The sequence below is a fragment of the Biomphalaria glabrata genome, chromosome 12, assembly GCF_947242115.1.
Source record: "Biomphalaria glabrata chromosome 12, xgBioGlab47.1, whole genome shotgun sequence".
NCBI lineage: Eukaryota > Metazoa > Mollusca > Gastropoda > Planorbidae > Biomphalaria > Biomphalaria glabrata.
The window spans coordinates 12,398,096-12,418,411 of NC_074722.1; the positions used below are offsets into that span (position 1 = coordinate 12,398,096).

The 20,316-nt window shown below is 37.1% G+C and overlaps 1 protein-coding gene across 1 annotated transcript in view; it reads left to right on the forward strand.

Annotated features, from left to right (window-relative positions):
• LOC106056143 (putative ferric-chelate reductase 1 homolog) overlaps positions 1–20,316 on the forward strand; it is a 58,553-nt gene that overhangs the window by 30,325 nt on the left and 7,912 nt on the right. Inside the window, exons 6-12 of the mRNA XM_056006622.1 lie at positions 1,790–2,005; positions 3,261–3,371; positions 4,851–5,034; positions 9,308–9,424; positions 10,363–10,478; positions 10,971–11,060; positions 15,774–15,936. Coding sequence (XP_055862597.1) covers positions 1,790–2,005; positions 3,261–3,371; positions 4,851–5,034; positions 9,308–9,424; positions 10,363–10,478; positions 10,971–11,060; positions 15,774–15,936 — 997 coding nt within the window. The remainder of the gene's footprint in view (positions 1–1,789; positions 2,006–3,260; positions 3,372–4,850; positions 5,035–9,307; positions 9,425–10,362; positions 10,479–10,970; positions 11,061–15,773; positions 15,937–20,316) is intronic.

Consider the following 20,316-nt stretch of genomic DNA (forward strand, 5'->3'; position numbering starts at 1 on the left):
AAGCTATTGGCACTTCTTATACTGAATTACTGATTCCATTCCCGCAGAGGTCTACAAAAAAGTGGATTAGCCCTGATTGAAAAACTTCATGAGCTGTTCTTAATGATTTGTGGGAACAAGAGTCAATACCACAAGACTTTAAATATGCCACAATTGTCCATCTATACAAGCGAAAAGGAAACCGCCAAATCTGCGACAACCACAGAGGAAAATCTCTTCTCTCTATTGCTGGGAAAATCCTCGCACGCATCCTACTAAATCGGCTCATGCAACACCTAGAACATGGTCTACTACCAGAAAGCTAGTGCTGCTTCAGAAAAGAGCGTGGAACCATTGACATAATCTTTGGTTGTCCACAAAAATTCATAACCATGGTGAGACTTTTTCATGATGGCATGAAGGCTCGTGTCTAGGAAAGTGGAGAACCCGAGGCGGCTCAAAGCAAAATCAAAAATAAAATCAGCAGTAATCAGGGACTTGCTATTTGCTGACGACTACGCCCTAAATGCTTGCTCTGAAAATGATCTGCAGAGTATCGTCAGTCACTTCTCAAGAGCATGCTCAGACTTTGGGCTTACCATTAACACAAAAAAGACTGATGTCTTATATTTTCCTGCTCCAGGGACAGTCTACTCGGATCCAAGCATCAAGATAAATGGACATGGTTTAAACGCAGTGAATAGGTTCACATATCTTGGCAGCACACTCTCCAGAAACGGAAAGATCGATAATGCAATCGACGTGCGTATTGCCAAGGCCAGTGCATCCTATGGCAGACTCTAAAAACCTCTGGAACAGACGAGGTATCACCACAAATACAAAGCTAGGGATCTATCGAGCTGTCATCCTCCCTACATTGCTCTATGCCTCAGAAACGTGGACAGTGTACAGAAAACATGCAAAGAAACTGAACCACTTCCACATGACATGTCTGAGAAAAATACCGAATGTCAAATGGCAATACAAAATGCCAGATACTGAAGTCCTTCGAAGAGCGGGTCTGCAAAGCATCCACACAATCCTGACGCAATCCCAGCTGCGATGGGCAGGATACGTCTGCAGAATGGAAGACCGCTGCATCCCTAAACGACTCTTGTATGGCCAACTAAGCGAAGGAAAGCGCTCGCAAGGCGGTCAGAGAAAACGCTTCAGGTACACACTCAAAGCTTCTCTGAAGGCGTTCAGCATACACCCAGCCACCTGGGAGACAGAGTCACTGAGGAACATGACAGAGCATCATGGCGTCGCGCTGTGAAAACTGGCGCTCAGGTTTCTGAGGAAAAGAGAACAACGCTGGCAGAAGAAAAATGCCAGAGAAGAAAAGCAAGACCAATGACACTAGCTCAAGCTGGAATAACCTACTCAGTGTGCAGCCGAACATTCCGGGCTCACATAGGTCTCACCAGCCACACGAGGAGACATAAAACCTCAGTGCAAAGCCCTCAGCCCCCTGGATGACAAAGTGGTCATCATCGAACCACGATGGACGAACAAAATATATATATATATACTTTCGTTTTGTATGTGTTACTAAATCCTTAATTTATATTACTCTTGGTTTTATAATTAAATGTCTAGCGAGCATTACAAAGAGTAGTGGGTGGCTGCCTGGTCATGTGGTATGCTCGCTGGACTGTCGTTCGAACTTCTCGATGGTCCCTGATTCACATCCTGCCTGCTGCCATCTCTGTCGACCTTCGGGAGGTTTGGACTAAGAACATTCGAAACATGTAAAACATTTTTACAAACAATTTTATTAAACCCTAAGTCTTATACATTTTCATTTCAGACGAACACAATTAGTCCCGCTATGACGTTAATCAACTGGGACGAATGCGGAGAAACCAAAGGATGTCTGCTCTACCCACGATACTGCAGCGGCGCCGACAATTGTAAAGCCGGCCTCACTTACAAGATGAACACCAACGACAGCACGATCAGCTTCGAGATGATGGCCAAAGCTGAGGGCTACGTGTCGATGGGGCTGTCCCATGATGCACTCATGGTATGATTAATACTTTACAGTGAACTGTTGCTACCTACAAAATAACGTAGAATGACGCATTCTTCTATCTAAAAGACAATGTTATGTTATTTGTTCTAGTTCAAAATTTTACTGCCGCTTCTGTTTAATTATATCTTCGTCAAATGTTATAATAGATATGGTGTACTTACTTTTTCTACTATCCACATCTCTTTGTCTTTTTCTCTGTTATTCTCTGTCTCTCTTTCAGTCTGTCTCTACTCTTTTTTTCTCCTCTTTATCTCTTCATTTATAAGAGCTACTCTATTCATTTTTTCTCTCTGATATAGCTCTTTCTTCTCCAATTTCTCCCGATATTACTCACCCACATTCAACTTCTGTCACTTCTCTTATTTCTCTGTTTGACCTCTCCTCTTATCACTCTATTATTCTCATTTCTTCTCTCTTTCTTTCAGCTTCTTTTCATTTTCATATTTCTCTCCTTTGCCCCCCCCCCCTCTCTCTCTATCTCTATCTCTCTTTGTGATATGTTTTTACGTTCCGCCACTTTTACCCCGTTAGTTAGTCTTTCTGTACCGTTTGGGCACCTGTAGTTTAGGGTTGTTGACACCAACACTGCTGGTAGACAACTAAACCGCTGTATGCGTATTATAACTTAATTTATAAAACTTAAATAACATGACCAACTTCTTTGTGAGCAATACTAAATAGAACTTTGATTAGAATATAGAGCAATTCAACATGAGATGAAATGAGATATGACACTTGAGTTAGAAAATACAATTATCTTTTAAACTAAATCTAACTCTCTACAAAACAAAACGTCTTTTCACTCTGGTATTCTGGACTCGACTGGTGTGCCCAAGTCAGCTTACGACAGGGCCGCTTATCTTGCATCGTCCTCACTCTATAGCCACCAACCAATCGCTTACTTCCTCTCACTATCACCATAGAAGCAAACACACACACACACCATAACAGTACCACACATGATCTGCTAACCATTTCTCTCCATTTCGCTTTCTTTTGATAGAAGTAGAGTTCGGTTTCAATGGTAGACTTTTCCATTCTTTGATACTGTCTTCCCCTCGTCTCCTTTGGTCGAATCCAACTCTCTCTCTCTCTCTCTCTCTCACTCTCTCTCTCTCTCTCTCTTCCATATTCCATATATTCTCATACTCTTAGTCTCTGTTGGTCTGTCATTTCAAAACCAAAATGTAACTCAAAGAAATAGGCTTTTAAAAATAATTACTGAGTTGATTTCTCTACTACAAAGGGAGACGACCAAACAATCAGTTGCACAACTCTGTTTGACACTGTGAATATACAAAATGGTTTTAACTTTGCAGTCAACCAGGCAATCAAATACAACATCCGGGAACCAAAGGTTTGTGCCTTATATATACATATCGTTTTTATATCTAATTCAAATAGTATATCTCTAATATACAATTACTAAGCAGCATGGATGGTAGTTTCATAGCCTGAACAAAATCTAAGTTGTTCACCGTGACTAGTTCTGGTTCTTTGAATGTTATAGTTCTAGCATATGGTCTAAGAAACATGGGAGATTTAAACAAACAAAATCTTGAAAAAAAAAAAAAAGCTTATGTAAGGGAAAGAACTATGCACTTACAACTATATCTCTCAATAATGTAGAAGTTTTTCCTTTAATTGATATTAAACAACGTAATTAAATACCAATCTACTAATTTGTTAATTTTTAAATTGATTCATGTTTCCTTAGGTAGAATAAATAATTGTTTAAAGTGTTAACTTGATTCGTGAATGGATGTGGGAGAAATAACGTGTACCATTATCTAAGGGGGCCTACATATTTAAGCGTATTTGTGAATACTGAAGGATTAGTTTCCCTTGTATTAATCAAAATAATTAATTCACTAACTGATACTTTCTGTATTGATTCATGTATTGTCTAAGTAGTCTAAGACAATAAATAGTTTGGCAAAGTTTCAATTTGATCCGACAATAGGTGTGGAAGAAATAACGTGTACAAACTTTTTACCAGACAGACAGAAAGACAGACAAATAGCGTGAATTGATTTAAGCTTTGTACAAAATATCATATCTCAGTATGCATTCCACACAGAAACAATACAGTAGTGTTGTACCCGTGCCTTGAGTGTAATAGGCTTTTCAAAGCAAAACTGTATTTCAAAGAATCTTCGATTTCATAGCAAATTAGACTGCGTCTATCTTCGACCACGGATTAGAAGCTTATTCTTATTATAATAAACTATAAAAGTTTTCAAATTATGATTTAGTGTGTAGGTGGCAATCCCTTTAAAAACATTTTTACAATACCATTCAGGGAACCTGGTGGACACGGTTCTCGAAAACGGCTCTAACGATCTAGAAATTTGACACTTTGATGTATATCGTTCGGAAAAGAATTGCTAGCTCTTTGACCAGACTGGGGAAACTCAAATTGACCGTTATATTTTTTTTTAAATGTATATTACAAAATATTTATCTTGAACAGACGACGTCTTCGAGTATTTCCGCATGTAGGCCCTATGCATTCGAGAATATTTTGCGCACCGACTAGATGATTAGACTATTATAAAGTTTAGCAGATTTAAACTTTGGCTTAGCCTGGGTTTTTTTTTCTCGGGGGTTGGGACCAGGGTAAAAAATGTTTACTTTTTTAAAAACCTAACATTCAATAGTTATTAAGAGCAAAACAAGAGCAAAACAATCACTCTATAAGATGTATAAGTTTTACCAACAACAAAAACAATATTATTATTATTATTATTACTATTACGTTTTAGGTTCAATATAATCCTACATACTGTTTAAAGGAAACCGTAACCAATGATAGAATCGTATACATCTTCCACAGAACAATCTGACCAATCTAGAAGCAGCTAAGATCGATGGCACCATCATGTGTCGCTTTACCAAACCCATCTCAGAACAGATGAATGTTGTCCTGGAAGAGTTTGGCGACTATCCGCCCACACCTTTCACGTTCAACACCAGGGAGAAGTTGTTTGTCTTCATAGCCTGGGGCAAGACGTACACCTGTAGGTACACCTAGGCTACACCTGTAGGTAGATCTATGCTACACCTGTAGGTAGACGTAGGCTGCGCTTGTAGGTAGACGTAGGTTACACCTGTAGGTGGTCGTAGGCTACACCTGTAGGTAGACGTAGGTTAAACCTGTAGGTACACCTAGGCTACACCTGTAGGTAGATCTATGCTACACCTGTAGGTAGACCTAGGCTACACCTGTAGGTAGACGTAGGCTGCGCTTGTAGGTAGACGTAGGTTACACCTGTAGGTGGTCGTAGGCTACACCTGTAAGTAGACGTAGGCTACACCTGTATGTACACCTGGGTTACACCTGTAGGTACACCTAGGTTACACCTGTAGGTAGACGTAGGCTGCACCTGTATGTAGACGTAGACTACATCTGTAGGTGGACGTAGGTTACACCTGTTGGTTGTCGTAGGCTACACTTGTAGGTAGACGTAGGTTACATCTGTAGGTAGGCATAGGTTACACCATGTAGGTGGACGTAGGCTACAACTGTAGGTAGACGTAGGCTACACTTGTAGGTAGACGTAGACTACAACTGTAGGTAGACGTAGGCTGCACCTGTAGGTATGCGGAGGCTACACCTGTAGGTAGGCGGAGGCTACACCTGTAGGTAGACGTAGGCTATACCTGTAGGCAGACGTGGGTTACACCTGTAGGTATGCGTAGGCTACACCTGTAGGTAGACGTAGGCTACAACTATAGGTAGACCTAGGCTACACCTGTAGGTAGACGTAGGCTACAACTATAGGTAGACGTAGGCTACACCTGTAGGTGGACATAGGATACACCTGTAGGTACACCTGGGTTACACTTGTATGTAGACGTAGGCTACACCTGTATGTAGACGTAGGCTGCACCTGTAGGTACACTTGGGTTGCACCTGTAGGTATGCGTAGGCTATACCTGTAGGTATGCGTAGGCTACAACTGTAGGTAGACCTAGGCTACACCTGTAGGTAGACGTAGGCTACACCTGTAGGCAGACGTAGGCTATACCTGTAGGTAGACGTAGGCTGCACCTGTAGGTAGACCTAGGCTACACCTGCAGGTAGACGTAGGCTACATCTGTAGGTAGACTTAGGCTACACCTGTATGTAGACGTAGGCTGCATCTGTAGGTAGACGTAGGCTGCACCTGTAGGTAGACGTAGGCTACACCTGTAGATAGACGTAGGCTATACCTGTAGGTAGACCTATGCTACACCTGTAGGTAGACGTAGGCTACACCTGTAGGTAGACCTAGGCTACACCTGTAGGCAGACGTGGGTTACACCTGTAGGTAGACGTAGGCTACACCTGTAGGCAGACGTGGGTTACATCTGTATGTGGACGTAGGCAACACCTGTAGGCAGACGTGGGTTACATCTGTAGGTAGACGTAGGCTACACCTGTAGGCAGACGTGGGTTACACCTGTATGTAGACGTAGGCTACACCTGTAGGCAGACGTGGGTTACATCTGTATGTGGACGTAGGCTACACCTGTAGGTAAACGTAGGTTACACCTGTAGGCAGACGTGGGTTACACCTGTAGGTAGACGTAGGCTGCATCTGTAGGCGGACGTAGGCTACACCTGTAGGTAGATTGATAGACTAGCTGACAATGGCTGACATGGCTCACTTTAGTCATTGATCTGTTTTAGCTGTGAAGTTAATTTGTTTTGCAAAGGGTGTTAATTAATTTTTTGTTTTTAAGAGTCGGAATCGTGATGAAATTGAGATTGAAAGGAGAAACAATGTCGGATAATGTTAATAACAAATAGGCGGCTACTGTAGACTTCAACTTCCATAGGGCATCGTTTTAAAGGAAATAGTTCTTTTAAAATATATTACTGTTAATATTTTGCAGTTTACTAGCATTAGGGTTAACATTATTTCGTAGTTTTACTACTAAATATCATTTCGCAAATTTAGAATAGGCCCTATACATAGACATAAAATGGCCCTCCTATATTTTTGTAGATATCGTTTCGAAGTTTTGCCCTACAATTATTAAATATGTATTCGCAGTTTTACTACACAATTATTAAATATCTATTCGCAGTTTTACTAGCTTGATAGAATATCTAGATATAGTGTCGCTGTAGAAAATATTATAGATTGCTGACTTTTTATATTAGATCTTTGGTAAGGGAGAGAATAATAGTACATTTCACACTAGAACTTTGGTAAGGGAGAGAATAATAGTACATTTCACACTAAATCTTTGGTAAGGGAGAGAATAACACAAATTATCATGTCTTCATTGTTTTCTTGGTCGCTGACTTTAACAGAGTTATTTAATCCAATCATTTGTTCCATCGTTTTTATTTGCCTTTGACCATGAGCCACGCTAGGTGAATTTTTTACATGAATCTTTACAAGCTACCAACTACTCAGCTAAGAAGATGTCTATACTGACATAATATGCAAATTCTGTTTTAGAAGCTGAAGAACGTACACATCTTGCAAAGGAATGGGGAATGAAGGGCAAAGCAAACCCAATGGCATCATTACTTATAGTTCATTTTGACTCATTTATTTCATTGTCAGTATAGGGCTGTGTTTCCCAAAGTGGGGTACGCGTACCTTTAGTGGCACGGGAAGACTTTGGAGGGGTACACGTTGCATCTCATTAACTATGCTGATTTTTTTGAATTACCCAATTATTATGTTCTGTTAATAAATTAAAATGTGGGGGTGGGGGTGGGGGTACTCAGCATTACAAAAATTATAAAAGGTGTTAGTCACTTAGTTTATATTTTAGTTAGGTAGAGACGCACCAAAGTAGACGTATATTGAACGGGACTAGTGACGCATTGACTTAGTTGGGTTGGAGGCTTCTTAGAGACAGAAAATCAGTTAGCGATAGGATTCTATAATAATAATAATAATAATAATAATCTTTATTATCCGTATGGAAATTTGTCTTACAATTTGTGCATTACACCAAACAAAAAACATTATAACTATAAGAAACCAAAGTGTACATTCACACCAGACTCACTCATAATTTACATGTGACAAAGTTTATACCAGATTGTTCTTATTTAATGATTTGATTGCCAGGGGAACAAAAGAGTGTTTGTGTCTGTTTGTCTTTACTATCGGTGTCTTGTATCTCTTGTATCTCTTTTGTGATGGTAAAATCACAAAATCCTGACACAAAGGGTGATTCTTTATTTCGAGGATCTTGTTAGCTTTTTTATAGATGTTTGTCTCAAACAACTGCCCAAATGGGGTTTGTTTTTTGCCAATGATTTTGCCAGCAGCATTGAGGATTCCATTAAGTTTATTCCTATTTTTAATGCTCAGATTGCCATACCAGGCAGTGATATTGAAACTGAAAATATTGCAGATGTGAGCGTGATAAAACATAGCCAAGGCCTTTTCGCTAACATTAAACGAGGACAGTTTTCTTAGTAGTCGTAATCTTTGCTGCCCTTTTTTGCTGATATAATCAGTATTTGCAGTAAAATTTAGTTTATTGTCTAGGATAGTACCAAGGTATTTAAAGGTTTGCAAAATTTCAATAGTCTCTCCAGCTACAGAAACAGGGTAAAGACGTGTTTTATTGACAGTGACTTAGACTGTGGCCTTTTCGTGGATTAAATAATCTCTTGTCCATCAGTGTTTCGGACTCATCTCTCTGCTTGTTCAATCGATGTTGTTCGTCTGTATTGTTAGTTAACTACACTGGAAAATACACCCGAACAAGAAACTCATACATTTGCTGAGTAATTTGTCATAATCTGACAAGCATCAACAGTTGGCTGCAAGACAGACACAAAGAGTACACAGAGGTCAAAAGTTTGGGAAACACTGGTATGGGGGAAAATCTTAAAATTTACTTAACCCTCCAAAGACTAATTGGTCACAAAATTGTACTCAGCATAGCCAACTAAATAAACAGAAATAAAACGGCTTGCCAACATTTCCTGTATTCCGTACTTCCGAATACTCCGAAAGGTTACCCTATTTATAGTTTTTCCGCCATTTGGTGAGAATCTATAATAGCATCACAAAAACAAAACGCAAAATTTAGCACAATTTGATAACTTTTTGTTTGTTTGTTCATAAATCTAGTTACTAATAACCTTAACGTTTCTATAATATGCTGTATAAATGTTTTTCCCTTTTAAAACCATAACTGAACTTTTCGTTGGAAAATTTAATATTGCTTGTTATGTAGGTAGGTGATCTAAACTAAAAGTGTGCTTGTATGTAGGTTGGTGACCCAAGATGTGAAACAACTATATTTTTATGTTCATCTTGATTGCAGTAACAGATGTCATCGCCTACCATACAGAGATGCCTTTTGTATCAGAGGATAGTGTGGATTTTACAGAGAACAAAATTCATCGAGGTAGCGTCATGCCAACGTTGATCAGAGCACACGGTAGGGATTGGTTCATCATCATTCTACAACATAGGCTACTGTCTAAAATTATTATTATTTATTTATTTTGAAGATGGGAAAATTAGACCGAAAACGTTAATTGCTATTAACTAAAAAAAAAAGTAACATAAGAACAAGTTTTGTTTTGTTTTTTTAATTAAAGACATTTCCTCCTTTATACATTTGACAAACTTTTGTAAAAGCAATTTTTTTGCTCCTAATAACTAATGAATGATAGTTTTAAAAATCGGATACACCCCCATCCCAAAATCCTGTTTCAGCGAATGTATAAATCTACTCTGAGTAGCCTATATCAAATTCTATGGTGGACATAAGGCCCATAGACCCAAGCTTAGAAGACGGTGCGCAAAATGTACCTTTATTTATTGAACTCTTTAATAATGAGTAGAGTAACGTGGGGCAAAAAGCCCCCCCCCCCCCCCCCGCCTCCAAGCTTCTATGGCCTGTTAAAGCAAAGTTATTAATATATTTGTAGCTTAAATTTATTTTTCAAGTTGTGCAATATGTCTACTTTACAAATTAGTTTTAAAAATAATTTTGTGTCAAAGCATTTAAAAATTATTGCATAAAATGTAAGAAGTTGAAAACGGGTCTCCCTCACACCTAGGGCAAAAAGACCCTCCATTAGGCTCCTTACCCCAAGAGAAAAATTATGGAAAATAAAGGTGTTTTTTTACCTCATAGATGCTTTTTATGTTATTGTGTACAAGCCAATACTTTGTTTCAATGACAAATAAAATATGAATATTTTTTTTATTTTTTTTTTAACAAACCGGAAGGAATCATTATATTTGTATTTTTTCTTTCTCTCGTGAGTTGCCAGATAGGTTGTGATTTCTCTTATCTTGGTTTTCCTGTTTGCTACCTTTGTTAACAATGGTAAATGTCTGAAAGAAGAAATTACAAATTATTTTCAGCTTCCCTGATGGCTGTGGCCTGGTTGGGTTTCGCTGGATTGGCAATCATCATGGCCAGATACTACAAAGAAGGATTTAACGACAAGAAATTCTGTGGAATTAAAATTTGGTTTCACGTAAGCTATAGGTCTCTTTTAACTCTTTCATATAGGCCTACCTTAAGTTTTTAGGAAAACAGTGACTAAAACAATGATTTAAACAATGACTAAAACAATGACTAAAACAATGATTAAAACAATGATTATTTTATATCTTTAATGTAGTTGCACGAGCAGTGATTATTTCATTTATTGGGCTCTTTTTTACATATGCTTTGTCACGTAAAGTTTTTAAATTTATGTTTACGCTTGTTCATGCATATATCATGTTTATCTCAATGGTCCATGTTCTCAAGATGGAAGATTAAATTGACATTCTTACTAGGATGCCAAACTAGTCTAATCTTCGTTTGAGTCTCAACACCAAGAATCATCCTGATGTCATAGTTGTTTTTTGTATGTCATCTGTCAACTAACTTTTACTTTCTGTTGTTCTTATGCAACACATTTCCAAATAGATAGGTTCTAATCGTGCTATTTGTTAAGAATCAAGTATTTTGTTGAATACAGATTCACAGAATCTCAGCAATTATGACATTCCTTCTAACAGTAGCTGGACTCGTCCTAGTGCTGGTCAAATTAGATGGAAAAATTACACAGGTCAGTGCAATCCTTGTTTCCTTTAGATGAATTCGCTGCTTAAGCTTTAAATCAAATTTTAATTTAAACTTATCTAGTTACCACAATCACTGGATAAATTTGGTCATAAGTTAAATATAAACTTATTTAGTTAGAAAATCCCTGGGTTGTAGGTGCAGAATTATCTAAAAAAACAAAACAACAACATTTTTTTCGTGATGCCTGCTTGATTCTTGTCTATTTACAATCACTGAATCGGCAGCAGGAAGTCGACATTGCTGTTGTAATTACAGTTGATGTTTGATAGTCTGACAGCCACTGGACAGGGGTTGTGTTGGATTACTAAAAACTTCGAACTTCCAAAGGCAGTCTGTACTTGAAATAATTAAACCCTATACCTCATGAACATTTTAACATGATATTCAATACTAATATGTAAACAATAGGCTTGAAAGAAAGAGGTTCCTCTAATTGGGCATAATCGCTCGATTTAAATGTTTCTCTTGGTTTGATATTCAATCTATTTTCTCCCTATTTTCCTTAATGTCAGAAACAGTAGGACGCCAGATCAACGAAATATCAGCACGGTGAAATCTTTTAATAATTTCCTTTTTTTTTTTCTGGAAGAGAAATCGTTTTATGTTTTATGTTAGTCAACTTGGCTCGCTATCATACAAGACGTAGCAAAACTTTAACATAAAACAATAAGGGAGATAATCTGTCATACAATCACAGAAAGACATTTAAGGATGTTTCGCAGATTGCACCGGAAGACCAAGGGAAACATATACAACTTATTTTACATACATCCCTTACAATTATCTCATAACTGACAATACAAGAATCAATTTAAAAAACAAGATTACAAAGAGAGTTTGTGTTACACAAACTCAGAGGCGGCCCCCGTCGAAGTCGGATCCCTGTCGGATCTGCATATTCGCAAATAATATTCAAGAGGTGATTTAATTTTGATGTAAAATGTTTTACACGTTTCGGATGTTCCTTCAGAGTTGAAGATAATTACTTCCTAGTCCAAACCTCCCGCAGGACGACGGGGGATGGGAGCGGGCAGGGTTTGAACCCTGGGCCATCCATAAATCTGAACGACAGTCCAGCGCGCAAACCGCACGACCAGGCAGCCATCCGATGGTCAAAAGTAATAATGTTTCAAAGATTCATTTGCCGTAAATTTAAATTTAATAAAAAAATAGTAGATTAGTTTTAGTATATTAAAACATTACAATATTGATCAAAACGTTTGGAAATGAAAATCTACACTTTTTTTTTACACTTTAAGTTTAGAAATTGAAATTCTACATCTTAATCTAGTCTATTTTAGTCTAAACTAGATCTAGAAATTCTAGATCTAGACTCTAAAATAATTTTAATTAGAATATAAATCCAGATCTAGATATACTGTAATAAAAATCTAGATCTAGTTTAAAAAATCTAGATTAGATCTAAATCAAGATATCATTCCTTTTTTAAACGCGAGTCACATAACGAGGCTTAATAAACATTACTATACCGAGTTCTTTTTTCATTTCATTTGAAGAATTAATTCCATATAACGTCAGAGGGAAAAAAAACACTACGTCACACGGCCTAGCTAGACTAAAAATCGCCTTCATCTATAAGAGCCATTTATCGAGTGTTCATAGACTTTGGTGCACCGAGTGCGTTCTTTAAGCATTTCATTTAAAGAATTCATTCCATATGACGTCAAAGGAAAAAAAAACACTACGTCACACGGCCTAGCTAGACTAAAAATCGCCTTCATCTATAAGAGCCATTTATCGAGTGTTCATAGACTTTGGTGCACCGAGTGCGTTCTTTAAGCATTTCATTTAAAGAATTCATTCCATATGACGTCAAAGGAAAAAAAAACACTACGTCACACGGCTTAGTTAGACTAAAATATGTTTTCATTAATACAAGCAATTTTTTCGAGGGTTAATAGACATTGGTGCACCGAGTGCGTTCTTTTAGCATTTCATTTAAAGAATTCATTCCATATGACGTCAAAGGAAAAAAAAACACTACGTCACAAGGCCTAGCTAGACTAAAAATCACCTTTATCAACACGAGCCATTTCTCGAGTGTTCATAGACATTGGTGCACCGAGTGCGTTCTTTTAGCATTTCATTTAAAGAATTCATTCCATGTGACGTCAAAGGGAAAAAAAACACTACGTCACACGGCTTAGTTAGACTAAAATATGTTTTCATTAATACAAGCAATTTTTTCGAGGGTTAATAGACATTGGTGCACCGAGTGCGTTCTTTTAACATTACATTTAAAGAGTCCATTCATATGACGTCAAAGAAAAAAAATTCCATTACCTCACAATAGGCTAGTACCGGTACCATAAAAAAAAAATGTCTTTATTTACACGAGATATTTAACGAGGGTTCATAGACATTGGTGCACTGAGTTCTAATAGATATTATTTAAAAAGGATCAAAGCCACATTGTTTTTGCGTTTTGTCTGTCAGTCGGTCTGTCCGTTATCTTGATATAAAAAAAACAACTAAAAGTTATTAAAAATTGATTAACCTTTATTTTACGTTTCAAAACATCGCAATAATTTTTAGGTATGAACACGATTGAAAAGTTTATATAATAGATTGTTCCGGATGTTTGTATAAATATTAAAAGAAAAAGAGAATTTCAGATAAATGTAATACCGTTAATTAAATTTTTTGGATGGTCTCGTATAAAAATTAGATGTACTACAGCCACGTGGAGAGATTTTCATACCTTACTTTGGTGTTTGGATTCTGTTTTCCTTAAAAATCGGAACATAATATTAACGATAATTAGATTTTTTAATGTTTTAGGTAGAAAGTTAAATGTACTGTAAGAGAGTAGTGAGTTAAAATATTTTTCATAAAAATCCGTAAAAACATTATTTCGTAAATGAGAAGATTATTTGTTTATTAATTAGAAGAGGGAGTTCAAACAATTATTTGGCGTTAGTAGATCTTTAAATAAATTTGGAAATTTCTGGCGACGATTTGTAAGAAACAAAATCCGGAACTTTCTTTATCGATTACAAAACTTCTATGTTATGTTTTACAAGAAAATTAAATGTCTAAAAAGTAATTTTCAGTAATCAATTCTAGTAAATTACTTTTTTTAAAAGCCTTATGCGATTTCAAACAATCATTAGGCATAATTCATGTTTTATAAAACAATATCCGGAACATTTTTACAATTAATGAAATATAAGTCAGTATAGAGATTATGATTTAGCATTAATATGCTATTTACATAAAAAACGGAACAATATATTATTGATAATGTGTTTTTGCAACGTTTAAGCATGGAAATGGAATGTAATATAAGTTAGAAGAGCAAACAAACATTTATTGGCGTTGATTAGTTTTGCACAAAAAAATCCGGAACAATCAATTTTAGATACTTAAAACTATTGAGATGTTATGGGAGGAACATTAAAGGGTAAATCAGATTTTCAATAGCTTTTAGAGTTCTAGTTTTTTAAATCTAATCGTGACGTACAGACCGACCAACAGACAAAACGCACAAAAATAAGCTTCTTTTATTCGGATGGGGGCACTAAACAAAAAATAAATAAAATCTGATTTTTTAAAAAAGTTTAAGGAATTGGTTTAGCACCTGATCATGTTGCGACGTTACGCTACTGCACGAAAATCGCTGCATAAAAAGTCCATTTAAAAAAATGTGCGTGATATTTACATAAAAAGTGCATTATTAGCCTTTATAAACAAACAGAAATGTTTTCTTTTAATTTTAGCAACTAGTTGACCAGAAAAAACGTCTTTAACTATTATTTATATTTGTTGTAAACATTTCCTGTACATTTTAAAAATATATTTGACTTAGTGATACTAAAAATACACAAAAATTGTCCATCTTTGTTAGCATGTTGTAACATTGCCTCCCTTACATTTACGTAATTGTTTTAGAATTGGTGTATTTTTATGAAAAAATCGCTTGCATAATTAATTTTATAAATTAAACGGTTTGCTTTTAGAAAACCAAAAGTAGCCGTTGCACCTAAACTTTTCAAGCCGGATTTAATGATGAAATAATATTTTTCATATCTCTTCTAGTTTTCGAGATCTGAGTGTGACAGACGGACAGACGGACAGACGGACAGACGGACATTTTGCACAAACCTAATAGCGGCTTTTTCCCCTTACGGGGGCCGCTAAAAAGACATAACTATTTCTTTTATTTGACAAAGCAACAATAATTTTTTTTAAAGCTAATTAACTATTGATAATTAATCATTTGATTTGATTTCAAACAATGGGAAGAAATTGTACACCACCAGTGTGGTCGGTGGTATAAGTTGAATTAGTGCCCCTTATACTTTGCAGAGAAAAATAAGACGCCACTTTTAAGGTATAACTATAAAACATTCTATTTTCATAAGCAGTTCGCTGGCACAGTGGTTAGGTAATACTCTAAGAAGGCTCGAGGAGGCTTGAGCCCTTGAATTCGAATTCAGATCGTTTAACTTTTTTTATAACTGTATACCCGCTTCTTAGCCTTCCCAACTGGACCAGACAAGTGAAATCGCAAAACAAATCGATTGATAAAAATATTTGTAATCGCATAGAATCATTATTGTTATTAATTATATGACTAACCCAAACTAAATGATTTAGCTACACTTTATATAAGCCTTGTTGTTTGTTTTTTAAGCATTTATATATTTTTCGTGTCATATCTTTACAACGCTAGGATGAGTCTGCATACACCCACATGTGTTTAGGTTTCACAGTTGTAGCTCTTGTCTGCGCCCAGGTCCTCTCGGGTCTGCTCCGGCCCGGGCTGGATAGCAAGATTCGACCGCTTTTCAACTTTTTCCACAAGCTGATGGGCACAGCAGCATTGATAATTGCAGGTGAGAACGAGATAAATCAAATAAAAAGTAGTTCAATCAAGTGGATCTACTTAGTGATATTTTGTTTATTGATGCTCCACTCAAGACCAAGTAAATAAGTCTAGTACAAGTCTAGTACAAGATAAGAAAACAAAAAGGAAAATTATTGAAAAAAAAATTACCCGAACAGGGGTATCAGGGCTATTGAATCATTGTCAAAGTCTACATTTGATAGGCCGTTAGATCACACATACATCAGGGCTGGCCTTATTTAATTGGAGGACCTAGGTCAGGGGTCGTCAACCTTTTGAGTCGAAAGAGCCAAAAATTACAATTTACCAAATTTTAAAGTTTTTAAAGAGCCACACTTTTTTTCTTGCCGACAATAAATAGTACTAACACAATTATTTGTTTAATTTTTAAAAAAAGAATATATTAATTCATATATACGTGTTTTTCACACCAAATTAGATAATATATATATATATATAGTTTTATTTGATAATTATTTTTCTTTCGGCAACAACAAAAGCAATTAAATATTTACTTACAACACTAACTTGAACTTCAATAACAAACTATTGAGAAAATTCAATGGGAGCGATAGCTTTGGATGGTTTTAGAAAGTTTGGATACATTTGACTCATAACTTGTTTTTAGTTTCAAACACCACTCTAAATTTTCATTTGTTAGTTGACTTCTTACTGTACTTTTATTTATATATGAATATAACACTTGCTCACACGAATATGTCGATCCGAAGATAGTCAGTACCTCAAATGCCAACTTCACCTCACTGTAGCATTCTGGAAGACTATTCCATGCGTCGAATATAGACTAAGTGCCTCAACCCGAGACATTTCTTTTAAAGTTGTCACATTTGTTGCGTAATGTGCCAATACATTTCTGGACCTCCAACCTTTTCAACTTGCTTTTTGACTCTGTACATTGTCCACTCCACAAAGCTTTACTTTTTAAATCGATCAATTGAATTTCTAGAGATCCAGTATCAATTTCTAATGGCTTAATTTGAATTTCGTTACGATTTGTGTTGAGAGGATTTATTAGGAATGCTAGAATAGTTTTGTTGAGCTGCTCAAATGTCAAGAAATTCATCTTTTCATTTTTTTATTACTGTGCTGAAGTAATTTGTGTCAATAGTTGCACTGATTTTTATCGCGAAACTGCTTTAGACATTGAAAATGAAGTAAGTGCATATCTTCTGCCAAAAGAATTAACTAATTCTACCAAAACAGGATGGGTTTTACTTTCTTTGCAGTTTTAGATTCAGCTCATTTCTTTTCGCTGTTATATCCACCATAAAGTACAATTTTTGCGACCATTTGTCGTTCTCATATTCAGGGTGATTAATGCTTTTTTTTCATTTAGGAATGTATTTATTTCATTCAAGCACAAAGCAAAACGTTTCAAGCCATCACACTTTATTGTAAAGAAGGATGTCGGAATACTGTGTCTCCATCTCGTTAAAGGGTTCTTTAAAATGAAGATGGTAGAGTGCTTTTGATAAGAAGATGTTTACAATCTTGATTATCAAATGTATAACCTCAATTATTTCGGCCATAAATGTTAGGGCACAAAGCGCTTCTTGGTGAAAAATGTAAACATTTGATGGTTTATTTGGCTCGAAGAATCGTTGTTGCTCTTTATTTTTTCCTGTCATACTTCTGGCTCCATCAGTTGCTGGTTGAACGATTTTATTTAACTCGATCTTATTGTCTTCAAGGCATTTTTGCATCGCATTCGCTCTATCTTCCCCTCTAGTTTGTCATGAGAGTAGCAATCCTGGAAGATATTCTTTTGGACCTTGGGAAGACATATACTGACAAAATGGGCAACTTGTGCCGTGCCTTTTATGTCGCAAGATTAGCAAGTGATAAGGCAGAAGAAAGTTGAATATCTTCCACCTGCAAATATGTTACATTTGAAGATATTTTAGCTATTCTATCTTGTACTGTTTTAGCGGATAGTGGCATAGCTTTGATTTTTTTTTCAAGGTTTCTGTTTTTTTTGTTTTGTTTTGTTTTTGAAATCACGAAACAGTTCTTCAGACTCACGTAGGAAGCAGTCTTTGACATACTCACCATCTGAAAATGGTTTGCCTTTTTGTGCAATTTCTATTGGTACCGCAAAGCTTGCCAGATTAGCATTAGTTGTAGATTGCTTCTAACTTTGAGAAGATCATTGGCTTCTAACTTATTTACTTGAAACAACAAACTATACGTCACAGCCAAAGCAAGTAGTGAAGATGCCGTTTCGTCTTACGTCGAATGCGAATTAAAACCTACATAGAAACACCCGACGACGGCGTCATTTGAGCGCTTCCGACGAGTGACGACACTTACGACGCGTGTAATAGGGCGTGGTTGTATAAGGCTGAGAGATTGAGTTGGTGCCTACTCTTCGTTAAACGATTCAGAACTATTCTGAAAAATGTTTCGATAAAATAAATAATATTTGCGTATGGACCTAAAGAGCCGCAGCTTCACATCCAAAGGGCCGCATGTGGCTCGCGAGCCGCAGGTTGCCGACCCCGGACCTAGGTGAATCGAATAATAAGGCCCTAATCAAAGTAAATAGGGTCATTAGGATGGCCCTAGTCAAAGTAAATAGGGTGACTCTAGTCAAAGTAAATAGGGTGACCCTAGTCAATGTAAATAGGGTGACCCTAGTCAAAGTAAATAGGGTGGCCCTAGTCAAAGTAAATAGGGTGACCCTAGTCAATGTAAATAGGGTGGCCCTAGTCAATGTAAATAGGGTGACCCTAGTCAAAGTAAATAGGGTGACCCTAGTCAAAGTAAATAGGGTGGCCCTAGTCAATGTAAATAGGGTGGCCCTAGTCAAAGTAAATAGGGTGACCCTAGTCAAAGTAAATAGGGTGACCCTAGTCAATGTAAATAGGGTGACCCTAGTCAAAGTAAATAGGATGGCCCTAGTCAATGTAAATAGGGTGACCCTAGTCAAAGTAAATAGGGTGACCCTAGTCAAAGTAAATAGGGTGGCCCTAGTCAAAGTAAATAGGGTGACCCTAGTCAAAGTAAATAGGGTGGCCCTAGTCAATGTAAATAGGGTGACCCTAGTCAAAGTAAATAGGGTGACCCTAGTCAAAGTAAATAGGGTGGCCCTAGTCAAAGTAAATAGGGTGACCCTAGTCAAAGTAAATAGGGTGACCCTAGTCAAAGTAAATAGGGTGAACCTAGTCAAAGTAAATAGGGTGACCCTAGTCAAAGTAAATAGGGTGGCCCTAGTCAATGTAAATAGGGTGACCCTAGTCAAAGTAAATAGGGTGGCCCTAGTCAATGTAAATAGGGTGACCCTAGTCAAAGTAAATAGGGTGACCCTAGTCAAAGTAAATAGGGTGGCCCTAGTCAATGTAAATAGGGTGGCCCTAGTCAAAGTAAATAAGGTGGCCCTAGTCAAAGTAAATAGGGTGACCCTAGTCAAAGTAAATAAGGTGGCCCTAGTCAAAGTAAATAGGGTGACCCTATTCAAAGTAAATAGGGTGGCCCTAGTCAATGTAAATAGGGTGACCCTAGTCAAAGTAAATAGGGTGACCCTAGTCAAAGTTAATAGGGTGGCCCTAGTCAAAGTAAATAGGGTGACCCTAGTCAAAGTAAATAGGGTGACCCTAGTCAAAGTAAATTGGGTGGCCCTAGTCAATGTAAATAGGGTGACCCTAGTCAAAGTAAATAGGGTGGCCCTAGTCAAAGTAAATAGGGTGACCCTAGTCAAAGTAAATAGGGTGACCCTAGTCAAAGTAAATTGGGTGGCCCTAGTCAATGTAAATAGGGTGACCCTAGTCAAAGTAAATAGGGTGGCCCTAGTCAAAGTAAATAGGGTGACCCTAGTCAATGTAAATGTAAATAAATGGTGTGTTTTTTTGTTGGGGGAAAAGGATGTTATCAGGGTTTGTGTGTTGGGAAGAACGGTAGCTCTTTTTTCACAATATGGCCTGTTCTCCCTATGTACCAACGTTGCGAGGCGATTAGTAGCACATTTTTCGATTCCAGGCCTAACCTTTTACCTGGCTAGCGGAGCCTGTTAGGGTCTGATCAGACCCTGTTTTCTTTGTATTTATTCTGTTCCTCCAGGGGGAGGAGATTTGGGTTGCCCCTTAGAGCGAGCAGTGAAAACAGTCCAGACATTAACATTGGACTATAAAACGATCAAAGACCGGTTAATTCAGCCACTCAATTGTATGGGCAGGGTTTAATCCACGAAAGTGGTTTGAGGCAGGAGACCTTTTTTATAACCACTAGTTTAGAGCCCGCAAATTTTAATGGCTTGAGCCTTCACTAGTCCAGGGGTCGGCAACCTTTTGAGTCAGAAGAGCCAAAAATTACAATTTACAAAATTTTTTAATTTTAAAGAGCCACAACGTTT